This window comes from Triturus cristatus, chromosome 2_1 (genome assembly GCF_964204655.1).
Source record: "Triturus cristatus chromosome 2_1, aTriCri1.1, whole genome shotgun sequence".
Lineage (NCBI taxonomy): Eukaryota > Metazoa > Chordata > Amphibia > Caudata > Salamandridae > Triturus > Triturus cristatus.
Window position 1 is genome coordinate 1045115490 of NC_140581.1, and position 23458 is coordinate 1045138947.

General features: G+C 48.9%; 1 protein-coding gene across 3 annotated transcripts in view; it reads left to right on the forward strand.

The window, feature by feature from the left end:
• The window catches only part of FAM13A (family with sequence similarity 13 member A), a 927448-nt gene that overhangs the window by 335190 nt on the left and 568800 nt on the right, over positions 1-23458 (forward strand). For all 3 annotated transcript variants that reach the window (XM_085635480.1, XM_085635470.1, XM_085635487.1), the window contains one exon: positions 11856-11939. In XM_085635480.1, the coding sequence (XP_085491606.1) occupies positions 11856-11939 (84 nt within the window). The remainder of the gene's footprint in view (positions 1-11855; positions 11940-23458) is intronic.

Here is a 23458-nt window from a genome sequence, read left to right on the forward strand (position 1 = left end):
GCCCAAGGAATTTACGGGTCGATTATGTTAGCGGGCGGATCGCCACCGCCTGCATGGCGGTGGCGATCCGCCCGCCAATTTCCACCACCCGCCTCCCATTTCCCCCGCCACATTACGATGGCCGGGGGGACACCGGCGGATGGAAAGACCGTCTGCCGGTTTTCTGCCGGTCAACTCGTTGACCAGGCGGAAAAAGTGTTTAATATGGTGGCGGTGTTTCCAAGACACCGCCATCCATATTAAGATGACTGCGGAGATCAGCCTTTCCATGGCGGCAACGTCGCTATGGAAAGGCATGCGGATCCTGCATTTGAGGGCCCGTTTCGGGCCCTCATGGTGGTGGGGGGTGCACATTTGCATGCACAAGGTGGCAGGCACCACGCGATGCCTGTCACGTTGTGCATTCAAATGCACAACATGCACTTTTTACCATGCGGCGGGTGCTGCTTGCAGCAACGCCCGACGCAGTGTAAAAAATGCAGGATGCGCCCACCAGTGTGGCGGGCGTATCCTAATGCCAACGGCGGGACCGCCCCATCTATGGCAGGCGGTCCGCCCGCCACCGCAATAGACCCCTTATTTTGCTTCCAACCACATCAAGAGAAAAAAGAAACTTAGCTGTGGCCACGGATGAAGACCTATTCTTGATAACACAGGTCAATAAGATCACAAAGTGCACATTCAGTACAATGAAAACCTCAAATACCTTGGATACCAAAAAAGGCTCAATTCTGTGCTCACACTCGTACACTCCAAATTCAAATGTGCCAGAAGCCTATTCCACAGCACACCCAGTTTCATCATACTCAAAACTCCGCTACCAACAATGCTGCCACAAGCCTCTTTCTGCTGTAATAAACCACCCATCCTTATTCGAACAAACATGGAAAACGAAAGAGATCTGCCACATACAACTTGTCACTGAAGGACTCTAATTTAGTTCATCACTGCGGGACACAACAAACTATATACTTAGCCCACTTCTGGACCTTCAGCGAAGGCAGTCATATAAGGGATGAATACAATGAAGTTCATTTTAGCAGCTCTCTTGACCATCTCTCCCTCCAATCTTTGCATATTAAGGACCATAAACATAAGCAAACATTTTATAATGTACAACCCTGTGTGGGTACCAACTTTGTGGACCGTGATTATAAGAAACACCATAAAGAGACATGCAGAGCTGATTAAAGCTGCCAGATTACCAAAACTCATAAATTGTAACCCTCTCTTTCACATTTGGTAACCCATGAAACTTCTAAGCACTTCATCTCAAAACAAAAAAGGGCACCTCTGTGGTCGTCACATACAACATGAAGACAGAGCCCACAGAGGATCGAAACAAAAGACCCCCATCCTTCCAACCACACCCCATATGGTGTAGTGTGCTATCCATGTAGGCAAGCATTTCAGGAACCTGCTTATGGGTAGTAAACGCTGTATAAATATTACACTACAATACAATTTCCAAAGTACTGGGGGAGCAGTACCATTTTATCCTCAGGTCCACAATCTGACTGTAGTTGCGTACTGCATACGTGAGAGGAGCCTCCTGTCCTCAGCCAAGATGGCAGCCACTCGCTTTCTCTGAGATACATTACAGTTTAATAAAGCCTTGAAGATGCTGTCATGGCTACAAGGGCTAAATAACGTTCATTTCCAACAGTCAGTTGACCTGTAGCTCAAAGATATAGGCTGCCCTTGGTGATCTAGACTTTCTAAAAAAAGATTGGACATGGAAAAGCCTGATCATCCAAGCCTCAACATGTAAGGTCAACCTGGGTTTGTTTCCTGACAATCCTTCTGACAGGAAATCAAAAAGATTTGATGCCTTTGGTAAATGGCTCGTCTCTACGACTGGTCTACAACTTAGATCTGTTGTCGCAGTTTTCTAACAAGGCCAGTATTCACATGCCTTGTATAAGATGTGCAGTGATAATTTTCTGATGGTCCCAAATGGTCTCAGGGCCTGGTAGCATAGACTTCTCTAGATGGCCAAGATAGTGAAAAGTAAATGCTGTGGGCTGGCCAAGATACGGCTGGCTGTTTGGCAGGGCTATTGGCACCAGTGTTGTTCTTAAAAGGCATGACTGGATGAGGTAAACTGGTTCTTTGGTGACGTCCAAGCATCTCTCATGGATATACCCGTAATGGCTCCAGTCTTTCCAGGGAGAAGGCTGTTTTAACAATGGAAGAATTCAAAGACCGCTGTGCCACTGCACAATCCCTTGCCTTATTCACGCCAACAAAACAATTTCCTCACAAGTTCTGGAATTCAGAGGCTACTCCAGGTGAATTGCTTATATACCATGTCAGCCAGATGTACATTTTGCAGACACACTCCTTTTGAGGCTGTGGGTGTGGCACCAACAGAATTTTTACATCTCAGGAGAGTCTTTCTAGCCACTTTAGCTTGACTTCAATGACGCATGCTAGACCGGTAAGAGGCAGGATCCAACAGTACACCCCCAGTTGCAGATCCATAATGTTAGACAGATGGGTCTTACAAATTGTCCAAAAGGGTGATGCCATGTATTTTACTTCTATTTGTCATCATAGCCTCCCACACCAGAACGCATTTCGGAAGAACTATCTAGAATCTTGATGCAGGAGTTTAATCTTTTGCTCTACATAGGTGCCAACAGGTGAGTACTAGATTTGGAGAAAGAGGTGGGCCATTACTCTCACTATTGCCTTCTCCTAAAGAAGGACAGAGACCAATCATACTTTTCTACAAAAGGAGAAAGTCAAGATGCTTTCAGTAACCCAGATTCTCTCAGATATGAAATCAGGCAATTGGAAGGAGTCCTTGGACTTCCAGGACAGATATTTCATGTAGCTGTCCAGTGGACCCACAATGGTTCCCTGCAGTTCAGAGTGGACAAAGACCACTTTGCTTGCCTGGTTCCCCTTCTGCCTTACTTTAGCCCCTCGGGTGTTCACAACAGTAATGGTAGTGGTCGCTGCCCATCTTCGGAGGTCAGATGTACATGTATTCCTGTAGCTGTATGACTGGTTCCTTAAGGCGAGCTTGCCAATGTCCCTGTGGGTGACTTCTACACAATGACCACACTTCATTGGGATTGCCTGTCAGTGAACAGAAGTCAGGCCCAAGCCCAACCCAAAAGATTGCATTTTTTGGGGCAATCCTGGACATGGCGGCTTTCAAGGACTTTCCTCTTCCACAGCGAGTCCAGGGCATTCGGGACATGATCCTGATTTTTCGGATGTTTCGACCGATATGGCTCTGAGGCTTTTTGGTCTCCTGGCCTCTTGCATCCTCCTCATCCTGAATTCCAGGTGGCAATTTGGGGCATTGCAGTGTGACCTCAAATCGCAACGCTCCCAGCATTCTATTGCCTTGCCAACTTTATCCAGATCTCGAAGGAGACAGCACATGGTCTCCAGTCGAGGATGGTGGATGCCAATTTGACCTGTGGCATGCTACTATCCCTTATCCACCCTGGATTGGGGAGGTCACCTAGGAAATGTGGAGGTCAGAGGCATATGCTGCAGTTTCCGGCTATCCGTCTGGCCGTAAAAGCCTTCCGGCAGAGTGAGGTTGGTGTAGTTCCTCATTGACAACATGACTGCCATGTTGTACTGCAACAAGCAAAGCGGACTGGGGTCTTGGATCGTATGCTAGGAGTTGTTGTGTCTCTGGAGGTAGCTGGAAAACAGAACATCTGAAAGAAACACGTTAGTTAGATTCCTCACCTTAGAATATCCCCAGGCGTCAGACTGGATCCGGAAGATTTTTCGTCAGCAATACCCCTTGCGCGTCGCTTGGCGTCGTCTGCGGCTCCGCGTCCGTCGTCGGCGTCGTGCGCTGGAATGACGTCGTCGGAGTACTTAGACGCCGCCATCGCGCGCTGACGTCAGTTCTTCTTTTTTCCGCGCCAGTAAGCGCAGATCCGGGAGAGCTACCCCTTTAGTCAATTTTTGACTAACTTTTTTGACTCTTTTTGGTCAATTATCGACTCTGGTGCCGGTAGGATGCCTGGTTTCAAGGCCTGCGACGACTGTCACCGACTGATGTCGGTGACCGATCATCACCGCCGCTGCCTGTACTGCTTGGGCCTCGACCAAAACGCGGCGTCGTGCTCCGACTGTATGGCCCTGACCTCGAAAGCTAGGCGGGAGCGGTCCCGCAAGCTTCTCGAGCTTCGCCACTCGGCTCCGCGTCGCTCTCGATCCCGGTCCAGGAGGAGGTCCAAGGATCGGTCGCGGAGCCGCACTCGACATCGTCACTCGTCTGGCTCGAAGTCTTCGGGTAAGTCGAGGCACTCCAAGAAGTCCAAGAAGCGACACCGCTCTTCGGACTCCCCTCGCCGGTCGCGCGACTCGGCCGAGGGTCCGGGTGGTTCCACCCCCGCGGCTCCGCAGGAGCCGCAGGCGCCGCGCAAGTCCCCATACCCGACGGTCCTTGGGACTGACGCGACGCCGGCGGAGGTCAGTGCCTTCCTCTCGGCCATGAGGAACCTGGCCCCGCCGTCGACGCCCGCTGGCGCGCCTTCGGGCCCCGCGGACTCGACTGGGCGACCTCGCATGCCGGCGGCTCCGGCCCCGGCGCCGTTGGAGGCTCTGGCCCCGACGCCGCAGGTCCCCGAGGGGCCCGAGCCTGGGCCCCCGTCGAAGCTGGTCGACCTCGTTACGCCTCCTCCGCCGGCGCCGACACCGATACTACCCCCGACGCTGGCTCCGGTCGACGTCGATCCCCGGTTCAGCCCCTGTCCGGTCCCGACGCCGATGCGGCGCCGCCCGACGCCGCATCCGACGCCGCTAGAGACACATATTGTCTATCGACCGGCTTCGATCATTCCTCCTGTTTACCAGGAATCGGATGACGGGGGCGACTGGGAGGGGTCTGATGACCCTATGGCCCTTCAGAGCCAACTTGCACAGGACTGGGTAGATGAACTGGGGGAGGCCAGTGGGTTGGATACCTCACCAGACACTGGATTCATCTCTCCTCCGACTGTGGCTTCGGAGGAGGGTGCAGCCTTTTCTGTGGTGCTGCGCAAGGCGGCCGAAGCCCTTGGGCTCGAGCTGCCTGCCGTGGCTGTGAGGACTAACATCCTCACTGAGGTGCTTCAGTCTGCCGCATGCTCCACTGAGCCTCTGCTGCCATTCAATGAGGCCCTCACTGACGTTCTGCAGGGCACCTGGTCCAAGCCCTCCACAGTCCCTTCTGTGGATAGGAACGTTGCCAGGCGCCACCCCCCTGCTCCGGGCGACCCCAGTTTTCTGTCCCAACACCCCACCCCCGAGAGTCTGGTTATCCAGGCCTCTACCTCCCAATCCTCCTTCCCGTCCGCTCCTCCGGACCGGGATTCCAAGAGACTAGAACAGTTTGGTAAGAAGCTGTTCTCTTCGCTCAGTTTGGGCCTGCGGTCTTTGAACACCGCCTGTCTCTTGGACCGTTATTCCCACTCTCTGTGGGATGCGGTGGAGGACGTGCTGCCACTGTGCCCGGAGGAGGCCCGGGCGCGACTTTCCTCGGCCCTGGCCGATGGGAGAGATGCAGCGCGCCATGCAATCCGATGTGGGCTTGACACTACGGACTCGCTGGGTAGGGCGATTTCTACCACGGTGGCGCTTCGACGTCACGCCTGGCTGCGGTCCACGTCCTTTTCAGGGGATGTCCAGAGCACCCTCATGGACATGCCTTTTGATGGCGCTTGCCTTTTTGGTGAGAAAGCGGACAGTGCGCTGGCTCGCTTCAAGGACTCTCGGGCTACGGCCACAAACTTCCGCTTTTCGCTCCTTTCGTGGCCAAGAAAGGGGCACCTCCTCACGTCCGCCTAGCCACCGGCCGCAGAACCAGCCTGCACGCGGACGTGGTTTCCGCCGAGGCGGTACTGGAGGACGACGCGGTCAGTCCACATCCACCCCGGCAGCATCCGCCTCAAAGCCTTCCTAGTCCGAGCTTTCAGGCCCATTCCACGCCAGTGGGCGGCAGAGTTCGCCATCACCTGCTCCACTGGCGGTCCATCACATCGGACAGGTGGGTGCTGCAAATCGTCCGAAGGGGCTACTCCCTCCCCTTCGAGACGACCCCTCCAGCTATGCCACCGCAGCACCACCGTATCTCGGGGGATCATTTGAATCTTCTCCACGAGGAAGTTTCGGCCCTCTTGGCCAAGGGGGCCGTCGAGCGCGTTCCGAGCCCAGAAGTAGGTCGTGGTTGATATTCCCACTACTTTCTGGTTCCCAAGAAGGGCAAAGGGGGCCTGCGCCCTATCTTGGACCTCCGGAACGTCAATGCCTTCCTCCGGAAGGAACGGTTCAAAATGTTAACTTTGGCTCAGGTTCTAGCTGCCCTCGACCCTGGAGACTGGATGGTAGTGTTGGACTTGCAGGACGCATATTTCCACATCCCCGTCCTGCCGGCCCACCGGCGTTACCTGCGGTTCACGGTGGGTCAGGAGCACTTTCAGTTCACCGTGCTCCCCTTCGGCCTTACCAGTGCCCCTCGGGTGTTCACGAAAGTGATGGCGGTGGTCGCAGCTCATCTGCGCAGATCAGGGGTTCCAGTCTTCCCCTATCTCGACGACTGGTTGTTGAAGGCGGGCTCGCCCCAGACAGTCGTCTCCCACCTCCAGACTACGGCGGATCTCCTGCATTTGCTGGGGTTTTCCACCAACGTGCCGAAGTCACACCTGAGCCCCTCTCAGAAGCTCCTTTTTATCGGAGCGGTTCTCGATTCGGCGCGGTTCCGGGTTCATCCACCGGAACAGCGGGTCCGGGATATACAGGCCCTGATTCCCATCTTTCGGCCTCTATCCTGGGTTTCGGTCCGGCTAGTGTTGCGGCTTCTGGGGCTGATGGCCTCCTGCATCCTACTAGTGCATCACGCCAGGCGGCGCATGCGGGCTCTGCAGTGGGACCTGAAGTTTCAGTGGGCCCAGCATCACGGCAACCTGTCCGACCATGTCTTGATCTCGGAGGGCACTGCACAGCAGTTGCAGTGGTGGCTCACGGACCGCGATTGGGTCACGGGCAAGAGCCTCTCCCTACCCCTACCGGAGCATGTCGTAGTGACGGATGCGTCCCTCCTGGGATGGGGTGGCCATATGGGAGAGGCGGAGATCAGAGGCCTCTGGTCTCCGGCGGAGTCTCGCCTCCACATCAACTCGTTGGAGCTGAGAGCGATCCGACTTGCACTGAAAGCCTTCCTTCCCTCTGTCCGGGGAAGTGTCGTGCAGGTGTTCACGGACAACACCACCGCCATGTGGTATTGCAACAAACAGGGCGGGGTGGGGTCGTGGACCCTTTGTCAGGAGGCTCTGCACCTCTGGACATGGCTGGAACACCAGGGCGTCACCCTGGTGGTTCAACATCTGGCGGGCTCTCTGAACGCCAGAGCAGACAAACTCAGCCGCCGGTGCATAATGGATCACGAATTGCGTCTGAACTCCGAGGTGGCGCAAGGTCTCTTTCAGCAGTGGGGAGAGCCTTGGTTAGATCTATTCGCCACCGACGAGAACGCGCAATGTCAGCAGTTCTGCGCGTTGGAATTTCCAAGGCGGCACTCGCTTGGCAACGCTTTTCGTCGCGAGTGGAGTTGCGGTCTGTTGTACGCCTTTCCGCCTATACCACTTCTGCCCAGAGTGCTGAAGAAGATCAAGCGCGACCGGGCCCAAGTCATCTTGGTGGCTCCGGATTGGGCACGAAGGTACTGGTATCCCGAGCTACTCAGTATGTTGACCGATCCTCCGATACGTCTGCCCCTTCGGGAGGATCTTCTGTCGCAGCAGCAGGGGACGGTCCTCCACCCGAACATGTCCAGCCTCCACCTCCATGCGTGGAGATTGAGCGGCGACAGTTGATGCCATTTGACTTGCCACCTGAAGTCTGTGATATCATTCTGGCAGCCAGGCGTCCCTCCACAAAGACGGTACACACCTGCCAGTGGAACAAATTTGTGGCATGGTGCACAGCAAAGGCTGTGGATCCCCTTTCCGCCCCTCTTTCTGAGGTTCTCCTCTTTCTTCTTTCTTTGGCCCGGCAGGGCTCTGCCCTGGGCACCTTGAAAGGTTATCTTGCTGCTCTCTCTGCCTTCTTACGGCTTCCAGATCAGCCCTCTCTTTTCAAGTCCCCTGTAGTGTCACGCTTTCTTAAAGGCGTTACTCACACGTTCCCTCCTGTCCCTTTCGTAATGCCTCAGTGGGACTTGAATCTTGTCTTAACATTCCTGATGTGCGCTCCCTTTGAGCCTCTTCACAATTGTCCTCTTCGTCTTCTAACTCTTAAGACTGCTTTCCTGGTAGCCATCACCTCGGCTAGACGGGTGAGTGAGCTCCAGGCTCTGTCGTCCAAGCCTCCTTTTCTATCTGTTCATCCGGACAAGGTTGTCCTTCGGCCTCGTCCTTCCTTTCTACCGAAAGTGGTGACCCCCTTTCATCTTGGGCAATCTGTCACCTTGCCCACCTTCTTTCCGCCTCCGCATCCTTCCAAAGAGGAAGAGCGGCTCCACCGTCTGGACCCAAAACGTGCGCTCTCCTTTTATTTGGACCGCACTAAACAGTTCCGGGTGGACGACCAGCTTTTCGTTGGCTACGTGGGTGCAAAGAAGGGAAAAGCTGTACACAAACGGACCATCTCCCGGTGGGTCGTTTTGTGTATAAAAATCTGTTATTCTTTGGCAAAAAAGGAACCGCCTGTGGGGCTGCGCGCCCATTCTACTCGGGCCACAGCGGCTACTACTGCTTTGGGACGGGGGGTCCCTTTGCAGGACATCTGTCAGGCGGCAACGTGGGCTTCGCTTCACACGTTTGCCAGGCATTATTGCCTCGACAGCCAAGTCCGGTGGGATGGGTTCTTTGGCCGTTCTGTCCTCCAGGACTTTCTGGTGTGATCTTGGTTCGCAGACCCACCACCGGGGTTGGTATTGCTTGGGTCTCTATTCTAAGGTGAGGAATCTAACTAACGTGTTTCTTTCAGATGAACAAGTTACTTACCTTCAGTAACGATGTATCTGTAAGAAACATTAGTTAGTTAGATTCCTCACCGACCCACCCATCCTCCCCGTTCTGCGAACTGACATCTAGGGTTAAGGCTATCCCTTTCAGGGCCCTAGAATTTTTTGGCACCAGTGTCGGTATCTTGCATGGCTCTGCGTTCCTGGCGCGGAAGGCTATGTACAAGAACTGACGTCAGCGCGCGAGGGCGGCGTCTAAGTACTCAGACGACGTCATTCCGGCGCACGACGCCGACGGCGGACGCGGAGCCGCAGACGATGCCTAGCCACGCGCAAGGGGTATTGCTGATGAAAAATCTTCCGGATCCAGTCTGACGCCTGGGGATATTGTAAGATGAGGAATCTAACTAACTAATGTTTCTTACAGATACATCGTTACCGAAGGTAAGTAACTTGTTCATCTCCCTGATCACCAACCACCTTCCATGGTCCCTGAATGCTTGAGAGGATGAGGTTTTCATGTGCCCAGTTTGTTATATTCCATATAGGTACCATAATATAGGCCCAGGTAACTTCATAACCTTTCACCTATATTCTTCCCTACATTATACTTATAACAGTTTACAGGGACTGACCTTTTACCTAAATATGACACTGCATTCAGAACGCGAGTTTTCCCAAGTTTGAAGTCTCATACATTATGCATGAGGATTCTTGGAAGCACAGCAGGAGGACTACCCTCTCCTGTATAATATCTATGTATAAAGTTCATTCCTGCCGTCATCCTTAGTCCGAGACAGTAATACAGCGAGGTAGGACCCCTGGGGAGACCTATGGGTATATATGTATCATATCTTGCTAAGATAGCTAGAGGAGATCAGAACTTCCCGGCCGACACTCTGACCAGAGACGCTGAGGTTCCTGCATGCAGACACTACAGCTCGCAGGGGTCTAACATCCTCGTGGGGTGTCCAACCCGAGACCAGGACGGGGTCCCGCAGTCTCTCACTTCAGATAATTGGGTTGACTTTATCCTAGAGGGATTCTTGGCTTAACACCTACACACATACTAGGTACACTTACGTACATCTAGTTAGGGAGGCATCGTAGGAGTACGCATCTTTTTAGTGTCATGTCTTTTATATACTCGTATGTATTAATGATTACTGCAAGATGGTAGAACTATACCATCCGTTTACTTTCATAGTACTGCTAATCATTTATATCTTTTACTGTCTAATGGTTGTTGCAGCTCATCTATTTTACACCAGAATACCAACTGTTCAATAAATACTTATTGAAAACGCCCTGCCTGTTTATTCTGTGTATTTCTCTAAGACAGACTAAGTAAGCACGAGTGACTGAGCGAAAAGTGGTATATTGTTTCCACGGTACTGAGGGATCAGGGTTGTCATGTTCGATGGTTGCCAAGAACTATTCTCTCCCTGGTAGGAGGAGATTCTAGTGGCACTGTGAGCTAGCTGATACAGAAGGCCAACATACTCGGTGGGGGTGTTCAGAATCAGTCTGACACCAATCCTACAGTGTATGCTGCCCGAACGCGCAGATCCTGTATAGATTTTATATGAACTACACAATAGTTCGTGGTGGGATCACGTGGGCAAACCCCTAGATTGTTATACTGAGAGGATGAGCTAAGCAGGAGTTGTCTGGGGCACCACGAGTGGTGTCTCTATACCGAGATGTTGGGGGGTGTCTTAGCAATACCTTATTGTGGACACAGTGAAAGTATATGCTTGGGCCTTTTCAGCCTTGTTATGTTTACTTGACCAGCTGTTGTTTAAATCACAGTGATGTGCTTTCTAAAAGGTTTGACACACATTTCATGCAAGCCATTTGTTATACTTCAGTGCAACCGTAGTCTGGTCAATAACATATCTTTTGTGCATGCTCTTTAAGTTGATGCACAGTTGTTCGTTGAGACTCTTGACTCTGAAGACAGTCTTTTTCATTTCCATCACATCCTCACGACATGCGAGTGAACTGTAAGTGCTGTTGGTACATTCACCCTACACCACCTTTTACCCAGACAAACTGATGTTGAGAATTCTGGCAGCTTTCCTTCTAGAAGTCATAAGGTCCATTCATGATGGCCAATCGATCACTCTGCCAGTGTCTTTGCTCCCCCTGTTCACTTAAAGGAGGAAAACACACCATTATCATGACCCCAAAAGAGCGCCTCACTTTTACCTCGACCAAACAAAGGACTATCAGGCAGACGATCAGCTCATTGAAGGATTTTCAGTTACAGAAAATGGCAAAGCAGTGAAAATGAGAACCTTGTTGTGGTGTTCAAAGACCCAAGACTATTGTAAATCACCAAGCAGATTTATTTGAGTTGAAAGGATGAAGACTGCCCTGAAACTCACAGGCTCCAATTTGCTTCAGTCTCCACCAACCTTCCATTACATTTCAAACCCCCAACATGCTATAGAATTCAAGCCTTCCATACAGAAGCTACACAAGGTAACTAAGCTAGCAGCAAGGCTTGTGTGAAATGAAATACTACGTTTTCTTTTCTTTCGCAACATTCTTTTTAAACCGACAATAAAACAACCAAATCAATACAACACAAAAGGGTCAACAAGTAAATAAAAGAAAGCAGGTGAATTCTAGATCCAACCACAGATTGCTCACTGCCCTCTCACCTCCCCATTCTGTGGAGCCCTCTCTTTGATAGTTTTAAAAGGTCCCAGGTTCCAGCTCAACACACTGTCTCGTATAATTTGCCGATGCTTCGTGTCTCCAGGTTCAGAGGATCCAGTCTGGCACCTGAGTATATTCAAAGGTGAGGAATCAGTGATTAGATAGAGTATCCATCAGAAAGAGTGTTCCGGAAGATACGTGCTTGTCCTGCGTTGTTCTTCTATTATCTGGAACTTATTCTCATGTGCTGACATGTGTCTTTCAGGTCTTTTCGGAACCAGAGCCCCCTTCAGTGCTTTTGCAGTGTGATTCGGAAAAAGCTGCTCCAAAACCTTCACCGAGGCGCAAGGTAAGGCTGACACTCTCCTTCCTTTTTCCTTTCCTACCCTTCTGCAGTGGTGCAAGGTTGGATTTGTTGGGTGTCTTATTTATGAACAAACAGTTGGCATTCTCCCCTATGGGACATATAGCTGTATTTGATGTCTTGCTTGTTTATACTTATTGCCATCATATCCGCTGTTCGTTGAAGAGTGAAGTTGAGTAAAAGGAGGAGTCGCTTAAACTCCATGCAGCTCCCATGTTGATGGTTCAGTTTAAATAGTGAAAGCTGCACCCTGTTTCCATGCAGCTCCCATGCTGATGGTTCAGTTTAAATAGTGAAAGCTGCGCCCTGTTTCTGAGAGTTTCCCTTTGATCATTTGCCATATGAAGACTCTGGTGACAGCCACATGCCTCTACCACATACTGCCTGATGGGAGTTTCCTTTCCAAGAGTTTTCAGAAGTGCAAATTAAAGGGGATCCTTATCATAATAATATCGATGGCCCCAAATATCCATTGTTCACGATCACCTAAAGGCATAACATGCGCCTTTGTAACCCTTCACCCACTGCTATTCCCCCTCCTCCCACATACGCCCTCTTCACCTCTTCATGCGAAACCACACTTTCATCCAGCCATGAGGGCCCCATATTCTGACAGGAAGCCTGAAACAGAGGGTATTTGGTCTATAGGGCAATCAGGCAGTACCCGAAAAACTGCTTTGACAGGTCAGTGTGGGTGCTGGTTTTTGGCTGTTTGCGGGCAGTGCTTAATTTGAGCTGGTGGTTTCCGGTGCCCAGCAACGGCACTTAATTGTCAACACTGCACTTATTACAGTCTGCCGTATGGTGGCACTGCTCATCTAATTTAGAGATGAGCAGAACCACTGTTCTTTATGAATACAATATACATTAAAAATGACTACTACCGTTTGTCCCATGGAATGAAAGTAGAGGATGGCTGTGCACCCCCTTTGGGGATACCTCTCCGTTTGCGGTTGACAATGACCCACTGTAATCTTGTGCTCTTTGACCACAGTCCTAATGGAGACACCCGGCTTTAATCTCTTGTAAAATGTGCCCTTATGTACTGTGTAAGATTCGTTATTGGCCACATTTGATTTTATCCGTATTGTATATTTTCACGACTGCTTTTTGTATTTGTGTTGATGTGTGTGATATTATTTGTTTTGCTTTTCTCAATAAAAAGATTTCCCCCCCCCCCCCCCCCCAAAAAAAAATGACTGCTATCTGCCTCCCCAGCCATTCCTTTAGCTTTGGGGACCTGGAATAATCTGACTGTGGCGCTTGCAGGCGTGAGATGATTAGTAGTTGTTTTGGCAGCGCTTACAGGAGCGATGGGTGGTGCAAGCTGCAGAGGCCTCCTGGTCAGCACCGTGGCATTTATTATTTTACAAATTGAGCACTGTTTGCAGGTCTGTTTTATGGCCTTCTGGGCTGGTCTTATTCTGATTTTCCTGATATTAAAAGAAATATTTTCTGCAGCATGCTCAAATCCACGAAGTCTTCCATAACTTGCAAAACACGTATATAGTGTGAATACATGTCTACATCTTAGAATAGGTAAGTGGGAGATTTTGAAAAATAAATTGGGAGAATGGATATTTCCCATTGATTAGTATTGAAGCAGAGGCAATATCAGGCAGAAGAGCGCTAAAATAAAGATATTTTGGGCTTAAAAAAAAGGTAGTCTCACGCCTGACTCAAAACTATAGGTAGACAAACCAACAAATTAACAGGGAGAGCCAAGCCAGAGTCGAGCCAAGGGTCTGGCTTGGATCTTAGAGCCCGTGCACTAGCCGAGCCATGAAAAGGTTTCCTCTGTAAATCATAGACAAAACATCACTTAAAATATGATAAAGTCTCCTCAAAATTCAAAAAAGTTTATTTCTTTGACATGTGAAAGCTTTGACATCAATACTTCAGATTGTAGGTCTGCACTGGGAAGTACTTTATTAGAAGTGACCATTTTAAAGCAAGAATCTTAAGTGAACTAAGAGGCAAGACAATTGTCATGTAAACCCTGTACTGGTCCAGATTATTCTAGACTAACATTCCTTGTGTTAAGGCTTTGTTTTTACCTCTTCGTGCCCCTTTAGCCGCAAACTTTACCCGAAGGTATTGGAGCGCTTTAGATAAGCACCCTTTAAATTGCACAAAGTCACCATTCATTGTTGCCCAGAATCACAGGATGTTGAGCCAATGCTGAGACTGGAACTGGGTTCCTTAACTCCAAAGTCGACAGCTCTGGCCATAACACCGCATCTGGGGATCAGGGAGGAAGGCAGGCTGAAGCCACATGAGAGCTCGGTTCGTTATGAGCTCAAGGTTGCAACATGACCTTGAACTGAGTCAGAGCCAGGCTTCGTGCTTGAGCCTGGCTTGAACTTTTAGTGACTCGGACACCTCTATTCAAAACTGCCTCAATTTTTAAAAATGGGCCCGGTTTTTGCCTATTTAATTCACTAATGGGGTGGCCTTTTATTTTGTTGCCGGACCCATTTTCTGTCCCAGTCCGATCCTTCTGACAGGAATTTCCGGAACCTCCGAGCACATTTAACTTTCTTGTCCTTTAATATTACCTCATAGCCACGCCCTTACCTCCAATCGCAATAAATGCAATGTGTGTTTCCCAGGTTTGATTGAGCAAATGGGTTTTTTGTTTTGGGCGTTGCTTATAGAATGCCCTAGCCATGCGTAATTTGCGTGCATTGCTTAACGAAAGGTCAGTAAGTAGAATGTTCGGATCTGAGCAGGCAAATTTGGGACTCTTTATATACGGTCTTTCTTAAAGGTAAAACTTACCTGCAAATATTTATAAAATTAAGTAAATTGTCTCCTTTTAGTTTATGAGATAAATAGCACAACCCCAACCCCAAACGTCCATGAACATAATAGATAGGAAAACATAGGGGTGTTTATTTGCTTTAAAGAAAACATCTGAATTGAATATGAAACATAAGGGTAGGCCATGCTATACGTTAGGTAAGCATGCGTTCAAACACTACTTTACAGCAAAATTTGTTTCATTAAGAGATTTTTTTGTTAAATTGTACTATGCAAAGACACGAGGTGCAATAGTCAGTCATAGCAGGTATTGTAATTCCACAGATTAACAAACATCTGGCTTGCATTTGAGCCTTAACTAAAATATTGTTTAAAGCCTGCAGCAGTAGAAAAAAAAACTTTTTGTATACAGTACATATGTTAGGTAAAGAATTTAATGTGTCTTGATTCAAATGCTTTCGAGGTGGAAAATAGCGCCTAATACGTGACAGTGGAAGGAGTTCCTAGGAGGTGGAACAACGCTATAAACAGCCAATAGCATGACGTGAGAGATAACTACTCTGGGTAGGGCCTCAAAAAGCTGGAGCTTGATTTATTAGGACTGAAAATCCTCTGCTCCATTACTGTGCTGCTGGTAATGACCAAATTAATTGGGATGCAGCTGGTTAAGTGGCTGGACAGGCATCTTTTGTCTATTCATCTCCTGGATGAATGCTAGGCAGGATTTCGTTCAGCACTTTGTACTGAATCTGTACTGGTGGTTGTATTTTACAAGCCTCAGGTACAACTGAGTGAGGATGAGAGAGTTGGCCTGCTATTGCTCTACCTACCTGCAGCATTTGATATGCTTGACCATATCTGTTCTCCAGAGTGATCGTTGCCCGCACAGTTCCCAATGTCGCTGCTCTTTCTTCATCTTTTCGGTTTATATATCCAACCTTTGGGAGAGTTAATTGTCCCATTTGTAAGTTGGCTTTAACACACTCTTTTATGCTGATGACAGATACCCTGCTATTGCTGAAATGTAACCAAACGTCCGTCATCTCTTTCAGTCACTCAGCATGTATTCAGCATCCAGAGCTAGGTGTCCTCTAAGTTTCTGAAATTAAATGGAGAAAAAATATAGCTTTGTCTGATCAGGCGAGATAACTTCTTCTGGCCCTCTAATCTGTTCCCATTACAAATAGTCCCGTCCCGGAACCTGTTGCATTCATCAAGATTTCTTTGCTTGCACCAAGAGTTTGGCATTTCGATTATTTTTCTTTCCAAAACTTCCCTCTTCCTAGTTTTAAAATATTGGCATATATACTATTTAATTCTAACCTTGCTACTTATTAAAAAGCTCTTCAATGCCTCATCAGTGGTAGTAAGCGCTATATTAATACAATATACAATACTATGATAATTTATTATTTGGTCCACAAAGTCAAAAGGTCTAGTTCACTGGCTTTCTACAGTTTAAAATGCTGAAGAAAATTATCTGTTTTATCCCTCCTTCCAAGCATACCTCAGTAGTCAGGCTTTGTGTGCTATCATTAGACTACTGGAATGTGATTTATCTCTTTCTAGCTGTGTATGAGATCTTTAAACTCCAGTAACTCCAAAATGTGTTGTGCAGACTATGTATGGACCATCACTCTCTTCACTAGCTTCCTGGTAATCCAAGAATCCACTTGACTATTTTTTATCTCCTGCATTATGCCTTATACAGAATTATACATTATAGATTACGTCTCTGTTAGGACCCTAGGGTCTAGTGCACATTTACTATTAGAAATCCTCAGTTTTAGACTGGCCACCGCGGGCGCAAAACCTTTCATGTAGTGGTGTCCCAATGGTGGAACGCTCTTTTCCTAGAGTTTTGTGGAACTGCAAAATTTTCCTCTTTTCAAGTTGTCTCTGATTTTTTTTTCTTTCTATTAAGTGTTATTGTCTGTGCCCTTATTTGTCCCTCGGTGCAGAGTGTCAAGATGCCTTTTAGGTCTAAGCCTACCAGACATTGCTACCAACATCTTGGGGGCATTCGGAAAGCTCACCTAGGAATGCATTCCGCTCGTTGCTTACCATTGACTTTGTGGTTTGTAACTTACATTTTCTGGATTTCTATTTGCTGACTTTATTTGCTTTAGGCTGCCCAGCTTGAGTTGGTCCCTCCCATTTCCCAAACTTTGTTAACTGTATTCTTTCTTCCACAAACTAACAGGCGTTTCAATATTGTTCCTATTTTGTCACATTTGCTGTGCATTCAAAGACAGAGGTCAAATATTGGACTTTCTTTTTCAGGGAGCTTCGTATTTATTTATCTTTCTCTGACTTCAAAGTGAGAGAATTTATGTGGCTATTCTGCTGAGTACTCATGTAAGAGGAGAGGGTGTAAAATGTTATATTTCCTAGCACACAACAAAAAAATGAACTGTTCTGATGTTTCAGAATATATCATAATTAGTACAAATAAAGCACTTTTTTTGTAATTCTGAAGCGTGGTGGAAACAAATATATGAATACGATCAGAAAAACACATAAACTAGGTGATGACATTTGCACACATTATCATTTGTGTGCAGTAAAACCGTATTTCGGTGCAAATGTAATGGTCATTTCAATTGAAAAGCTGTTGTCTGTAATGGAAGTGCGCTATCACACCATGCATTCTCCACATTATGCCACTCCACTCTATGCCATGCCACTCCATTCTGTGACACTCCACTCCAGGACATGCCACTCCACTGTAAGCCCCTCCACACTAAGACACTCTGTGACACGCCACTCGACTCAACTCTACTCCACGACACAACACGCCTCTCCACTCTACGGCCCACCACTCCACATCAATTACCCCACTCCACTCTAACCCACTCCAATCTACTCCACTCCACTCTATCTGATTCTATTCCACTCCAGTGTACCCCAATCTACCCCACCCCACTTCGCTACATTCTACCCCAATCGACCCCTCCCCACTTTACTACAATCTACCCTAATCTGCTCCACTTCAATTTACCCCTACGCCACTCCACCCAATGTACCCCACTCCACCCAGTCTATCCCACTCCACTGTACCCCTCACCACTCCAACCTATCCCACCCTCATTTACTCACCCCACACCACTCCAATCTACCCCACGTTAGTCTACCCCACTCTAATCCAGTCTACCACTCTCCACTCCAATGTACCCCAATCCATTACGCGCAATCTACCTCACTCCAATTTTCTCCTCTCAAATCTGCACTACTCCACTTAATCTAACCCAAATCAACCCCACCATGCTCCAATCTACCCCACTCAACCCCAGTCTGCAACACTCCACTCAAATCTACCCCACTCTGCTCCAATCTACCATATTCCTATCTATCCCAATCCACCCCACTCCAGTGTATTCAGTCCAACCCACCCTCCTCCAAAATACCAAACTCCACTTCAGTCTACCCCTCTCCACTCCAGTCTACCCCAGTTCAATTTACCCCACTCCATTATAATTTACCACACTCCAGCTCCAGACGCCACTGCAATACATCCAACTTCTCTCCACTCTAGTCTACCCCACTCCACCACAGTCTACCCCAATTAAAGCTACCATGATCTGGCCCACTCCAATCTACCACCGTCTACCCCGCTCTATTCCAATCTACCACACTCCAATCCACCCAATCTACTCTACTGCAATCTTCCCCACTCCAATCTTCCCCCACTTCACTGTACCACACACCTCTGTACCCAAATCTACCCCACTCAACTTCACTCCACCCCGCTCCAATCTACTACATTCCACTCAAATCTTCACAATTCCACTCTATTCCAATCTATCCAACTCCAATCTACCACACTCTGCTCAAATCTACTCACTCCACTCCAATGTATCCCAGCCCACCCAACTCCAATCTACCCCACCCTACTGACCCCAACTACCCCATTCCAATCTACCTCACCCCAATTTTACCTCACTCCAATCTTCCCCGATCTACTCCACTCCAGTCTACTCTACTCCACTACAATTTACACCACTCTACCCCAGTCTACCCCACTTCACCCCACTCCACTGCAATATACCTGTCCCCACTCTACCTTACTCCAATCCAACCCACTCCACTTCAGTCTACCCCACTCCACTCCATCTATTCCACTCCAAGCAAACTCCCGCACTCCAGTTGTCCTTCTCCAATCTACCCCACTCCAATCTACCCTACTTCAAACCACTCGACTCCAATCTACTCCACTCTACCACAATACAATCTATCTCGCTCCCCCACTCCAATCTACCAGACTACAAACTACCCCATGTAATCTACCCCAGTCTAACCCACTCCACCCCTTACAAATTTCTCCCACACCACTCCAATCTACCCCACCCCCAATCTACCACACTCCACTCAACCCAAATCTACCCCACTCCACTTCACTCTAATCTACCCCACTCCAATCTACAACACACCACTCAACCACACACCACTCAAATCTACCCCACTTCACTCCAGTCTGACCCACTCCACCCCTATATACTCAACCCATTCCCTACTCCAATCTACCCCTCCCCGATCTTCCCCACCCTAAAGTACCCCTCTCCAATCTCCCCCATCTACTACACTCCAACCTACTCCACTCCAATCTATCCCACTCTACCCCAATCTACCTCACTCCCCCCACTGAATTCTACCCCACCCCACGGTACCCCACTCCACTCCAATCTACCCCACTGCAATTTACCCCACTCCAATCATCCCTCTTCAATCTAACCCACTCCACCCAAATCTACCTCACTCTACACTTCTCCAATCGATCTCACTCCACTCCAACCTCAACTCCACTCCAATTTATCCAACTGCACTCCACCCCACTCCACTCTACCCCAATCTACCTCACCCCAATACGTTCACTCCAGTCCATCCAAGCTACCCCACTCCACTTTACCCTAATCTACCACACTTCATTCTACTTTATCTAATCTACCCCTTCCACTTCACTCTGTACTACCACATGCCACACAAATCGACCCCATTTCAGTACAGTCTAATCTACCGCACCCCAACCCACCCCACTTCACCCCACTCTAGTCTACCCTGCCCCACTCCACCCCAAACTACCCTACTACAATCTACATTTCTAAATCAGCCCCACTCCAATCTACCCCACTCAACCTATCTCCAATCTACTCCACTCCAATCTACTCTACTCTACCCTAACCAAATGCACCCCACCCTATCCCAATCTACCCCACACCACTCCATCCAACTCAACTCCAACCTATTCCACTCCAATCAACCCCACTCCATTCCAGTCTACCCCACTCCAAACTACTCCACTCCTTTCTAGCTCACTCTAATCTACCCCACTCCACTCCAATCTACCTCACTCCACCCCACTATACTCCACCCCAATTCCATCCACCTCACGTCCTCCCTGCAATCTACCCAAATCTGCTCCACTCCAATCGACCCCACTAGGCCCCACTCCAATCTACTCCACCCCATCCCAGTCTACCCCACACCACTCCAATGTACCCCCACTTCCCAAATCTACCTAACTCCACTCCAATCTATCCCACGCTAAACTACCCCAATTTACCCCACTCCATTCTATTCTACCCAACTATAATCCACCCCACTCAACTCCAATCTACCCGACTCCACTCTAGTCTACCCCACTCTACTCCAATCTACCCCAATCCACCCCACTCCACTCTTACCCAATCTACCCCACTCCAATCCAATCTACCTCAATATATCCCGCTCCACTCTACCTGAATCTACCCTACTCCTATCTACCCCACTCCACATTAATCTACCCCAGTTCAATCTATCTCACGCCAATCTACCACGCCAATCCACCAGGGGAGAGGAGTTGGCCTAACGGCTAGGGCGGTCGACCTCGAATCTGGGGAACTGGGTTCGAGTCTCGGAAATGACGCTGAACATCCTGTGATTCTGGGCAAATCACTTCATCTCCCCGTGCATAACCAAAACAAATTAATGTGTGTTCTCATGTAATGCAACTGGTGCTATGTAAAGCGCTCTGATACCCGATTCGGGTCAAGTTTGCGCTATATAAAACTGCAAAAATAAATTTAAAAATCTACCCAATTCCCCCACTCCAATTGACCCACTCCACTCTAGCCCACTTTAACTCACTGTACCCCCACACCACTCTATGCCAATCTACCCCACTTCACTCTAAACCAATCTACTCCATTCCACTCTAACCCACTCCAATCTATCCACTCTAGTCCATCCAACCCACCCCACTTCACTCTACCCTAATTTGCCACACTCCATTCTACTTTACCTATCCTACCCTCCTCCACTTCACTCAGTACTACCACATGCCACTCAAATCTACCCCAGTCCAGTCTAACCCACTCCACCCCAATCCACCCTCCTCCACCCAACTCTAGTTTACCTCGCCCCACTCCACCCAAAACTACCCTGCTCCAGTCTACCTCACCAAACTCTCCCCACTCCAATCTACTCAACTCCAATCTAATCCGCTCCAGTCTACTCTACCCTAACCAAATCTACCCCACTCCAATCTTCTCCATCCTATCCTAGTCTACCCCACACTACTCTATCCAACTCCACTCCAACCTGCTCCACTCCAACCTACTTCACTCCAATCTACTCCACTCCATTCCAATCTACCCCACTTCTATCTAGCTCACTTCGATCTATCCCACTCCAATCTACCTTACTACACTCCAGTCCAATCTACTCTTCTCCACTCCAATCTCCCCCACTCCAATTTACCCCATTCCACTGTAATCTACCCCAATCCACTGCACCTCACTCTTCCCCAGTCTACCCCACTTCACTCCAATCTACCCCAACATTTCCCACTCCATCTACCCCACTCCAATCTACCCCACCTCACTCAAATTTACCCCACTCCACTGCACGCCACCCCAACCTACCCCAATTCAATCTAGCCCTCCACTCTCCAATCAACCCCACTCCAAAGTACCCCAATCCTATCTACGCCACCCCATCCCTCTGTACCCCATACGACTGCCCATCTACCCCACTCCTCCAATCTACCCAACTCCACTCCAATATATCCCACTCAAATCCAATCTATCCTACTCCAGTCTACCCCCACTACATTCCATGCTACCCAATTATAATCCACCCAGTCTACTCTACTCCAATCTAATCTACCCGACTCCACTCTAGTCTACCCCACTCCACTTAAATCTACCCCAATCCACCCCAGTCCACTCTTACCCAATCTACCCCACTCCACTCCAATCTACCCCAACATATGCCACTCCACCCCAATCTACCCTACTCCTATCTACACTACTCTATGCTAATCTACCCTGATCCACCCCAATATGCTCCAGTTCAATCTACCCCACTCCAGTTTACCCCATTCCACTGCAATCTACTCCAATATACTGCACTACAGTCTTCCCCAGTCTACCCCACTTTACTCCAATCTACCCCAATATTTCCCACTCCAATCTACCCCACTTTACCCCACCTTACTCAAATCTACCCCACTCCACTCCAATCTACTGCACTCCACCCCAACCTACCCCAATTCAATCTAGCCCACCCCTCTCCAATCGACCCCACTCCAAAGTACCCCACTCCTATCTACGCCTCCCCATCCCAGTGTACCCCATACCACTCCCATCTACTCCAATCTACACAACTCTACTCCAATCTGTCCTACTCCAATTTACCCATTCTACCCAACTATAATCCACCCACTCTACCCCACTCCAATCTACCGGATTCCACTTTAGTCTTCCCCGCTTCACTTAAATCTACCCCAATCCACCCGAGTCCACTCTTACGCAATCTACCCCACTCCACTCCAATCTACCTCAATATATCCCACTCCATCCCAATCTACCCTACTCCTATCTACCACACTCCATGCTAATCTACCTCTCACCACCCAATCCATTATAATTCTATATGCCCCACTCCGATCTACCACGGCAATCTACCCAATCCCCCCACTCCAAACGACCCTACTCCACTCTACCCCAGTCCAGCCCTTTGTAGCCCCACTCCATTCTATGCCGATCTACCCCACTCCACTCTACCCCAGTCTACCCCATTCCACTCTACCCCACCCCACGCCACTAACTTTTAGTTATACTGAACAGCAGCCACACTGGTGTACAACATGTCTAAAACACATCGCCAAAGCCAATCACTCTCGTAAAGGTGATGTTAGCCAGGACCTTTTGATTTGACTATAATTGTATGTTTAATATACTTACTTATAGGAGCTTTCAGTCAGCCCTCCATTGGCGTAACAAAACTTGAGGGGGCCCCTCTGCAAGGTACAAGGAGGGGCCCCCCTCCGGAATCAACCAGGAGCTCTCAGGATTGGGTACTGTGCTAAGGGAGCCCTCATGGAGCTCGGCCCCCCGCACCGCGGGTGCTGAGGGGGCCTATGTTACGCCACTGCAGCCCTCTTCATCCTTCTGTTGTCATTCACATTTTCCTTCTGCCCACTACAGCACGCAGCAAGGAACAGTGGGTCAACGCACTTCACACACTGGCTAATTCCACTGTGAGTTATGGCATTTTGTCCTTTCACAGTGAGATCGTCCACAGACAAATTACTACTCTTCAGCGACAAGGACTACTATGCCAATGTCTTCTTTTTGAGAAATGTTTTTTGCTGTTAGCCAATGTTTTCTTTTTTCATATTGTTGAGGGCCTCGTAGCTTCAACAAATTTTTGTTTTACAAAAACCATGACCAAACGAGCATTGACAAAACCAAAAGGCAGGC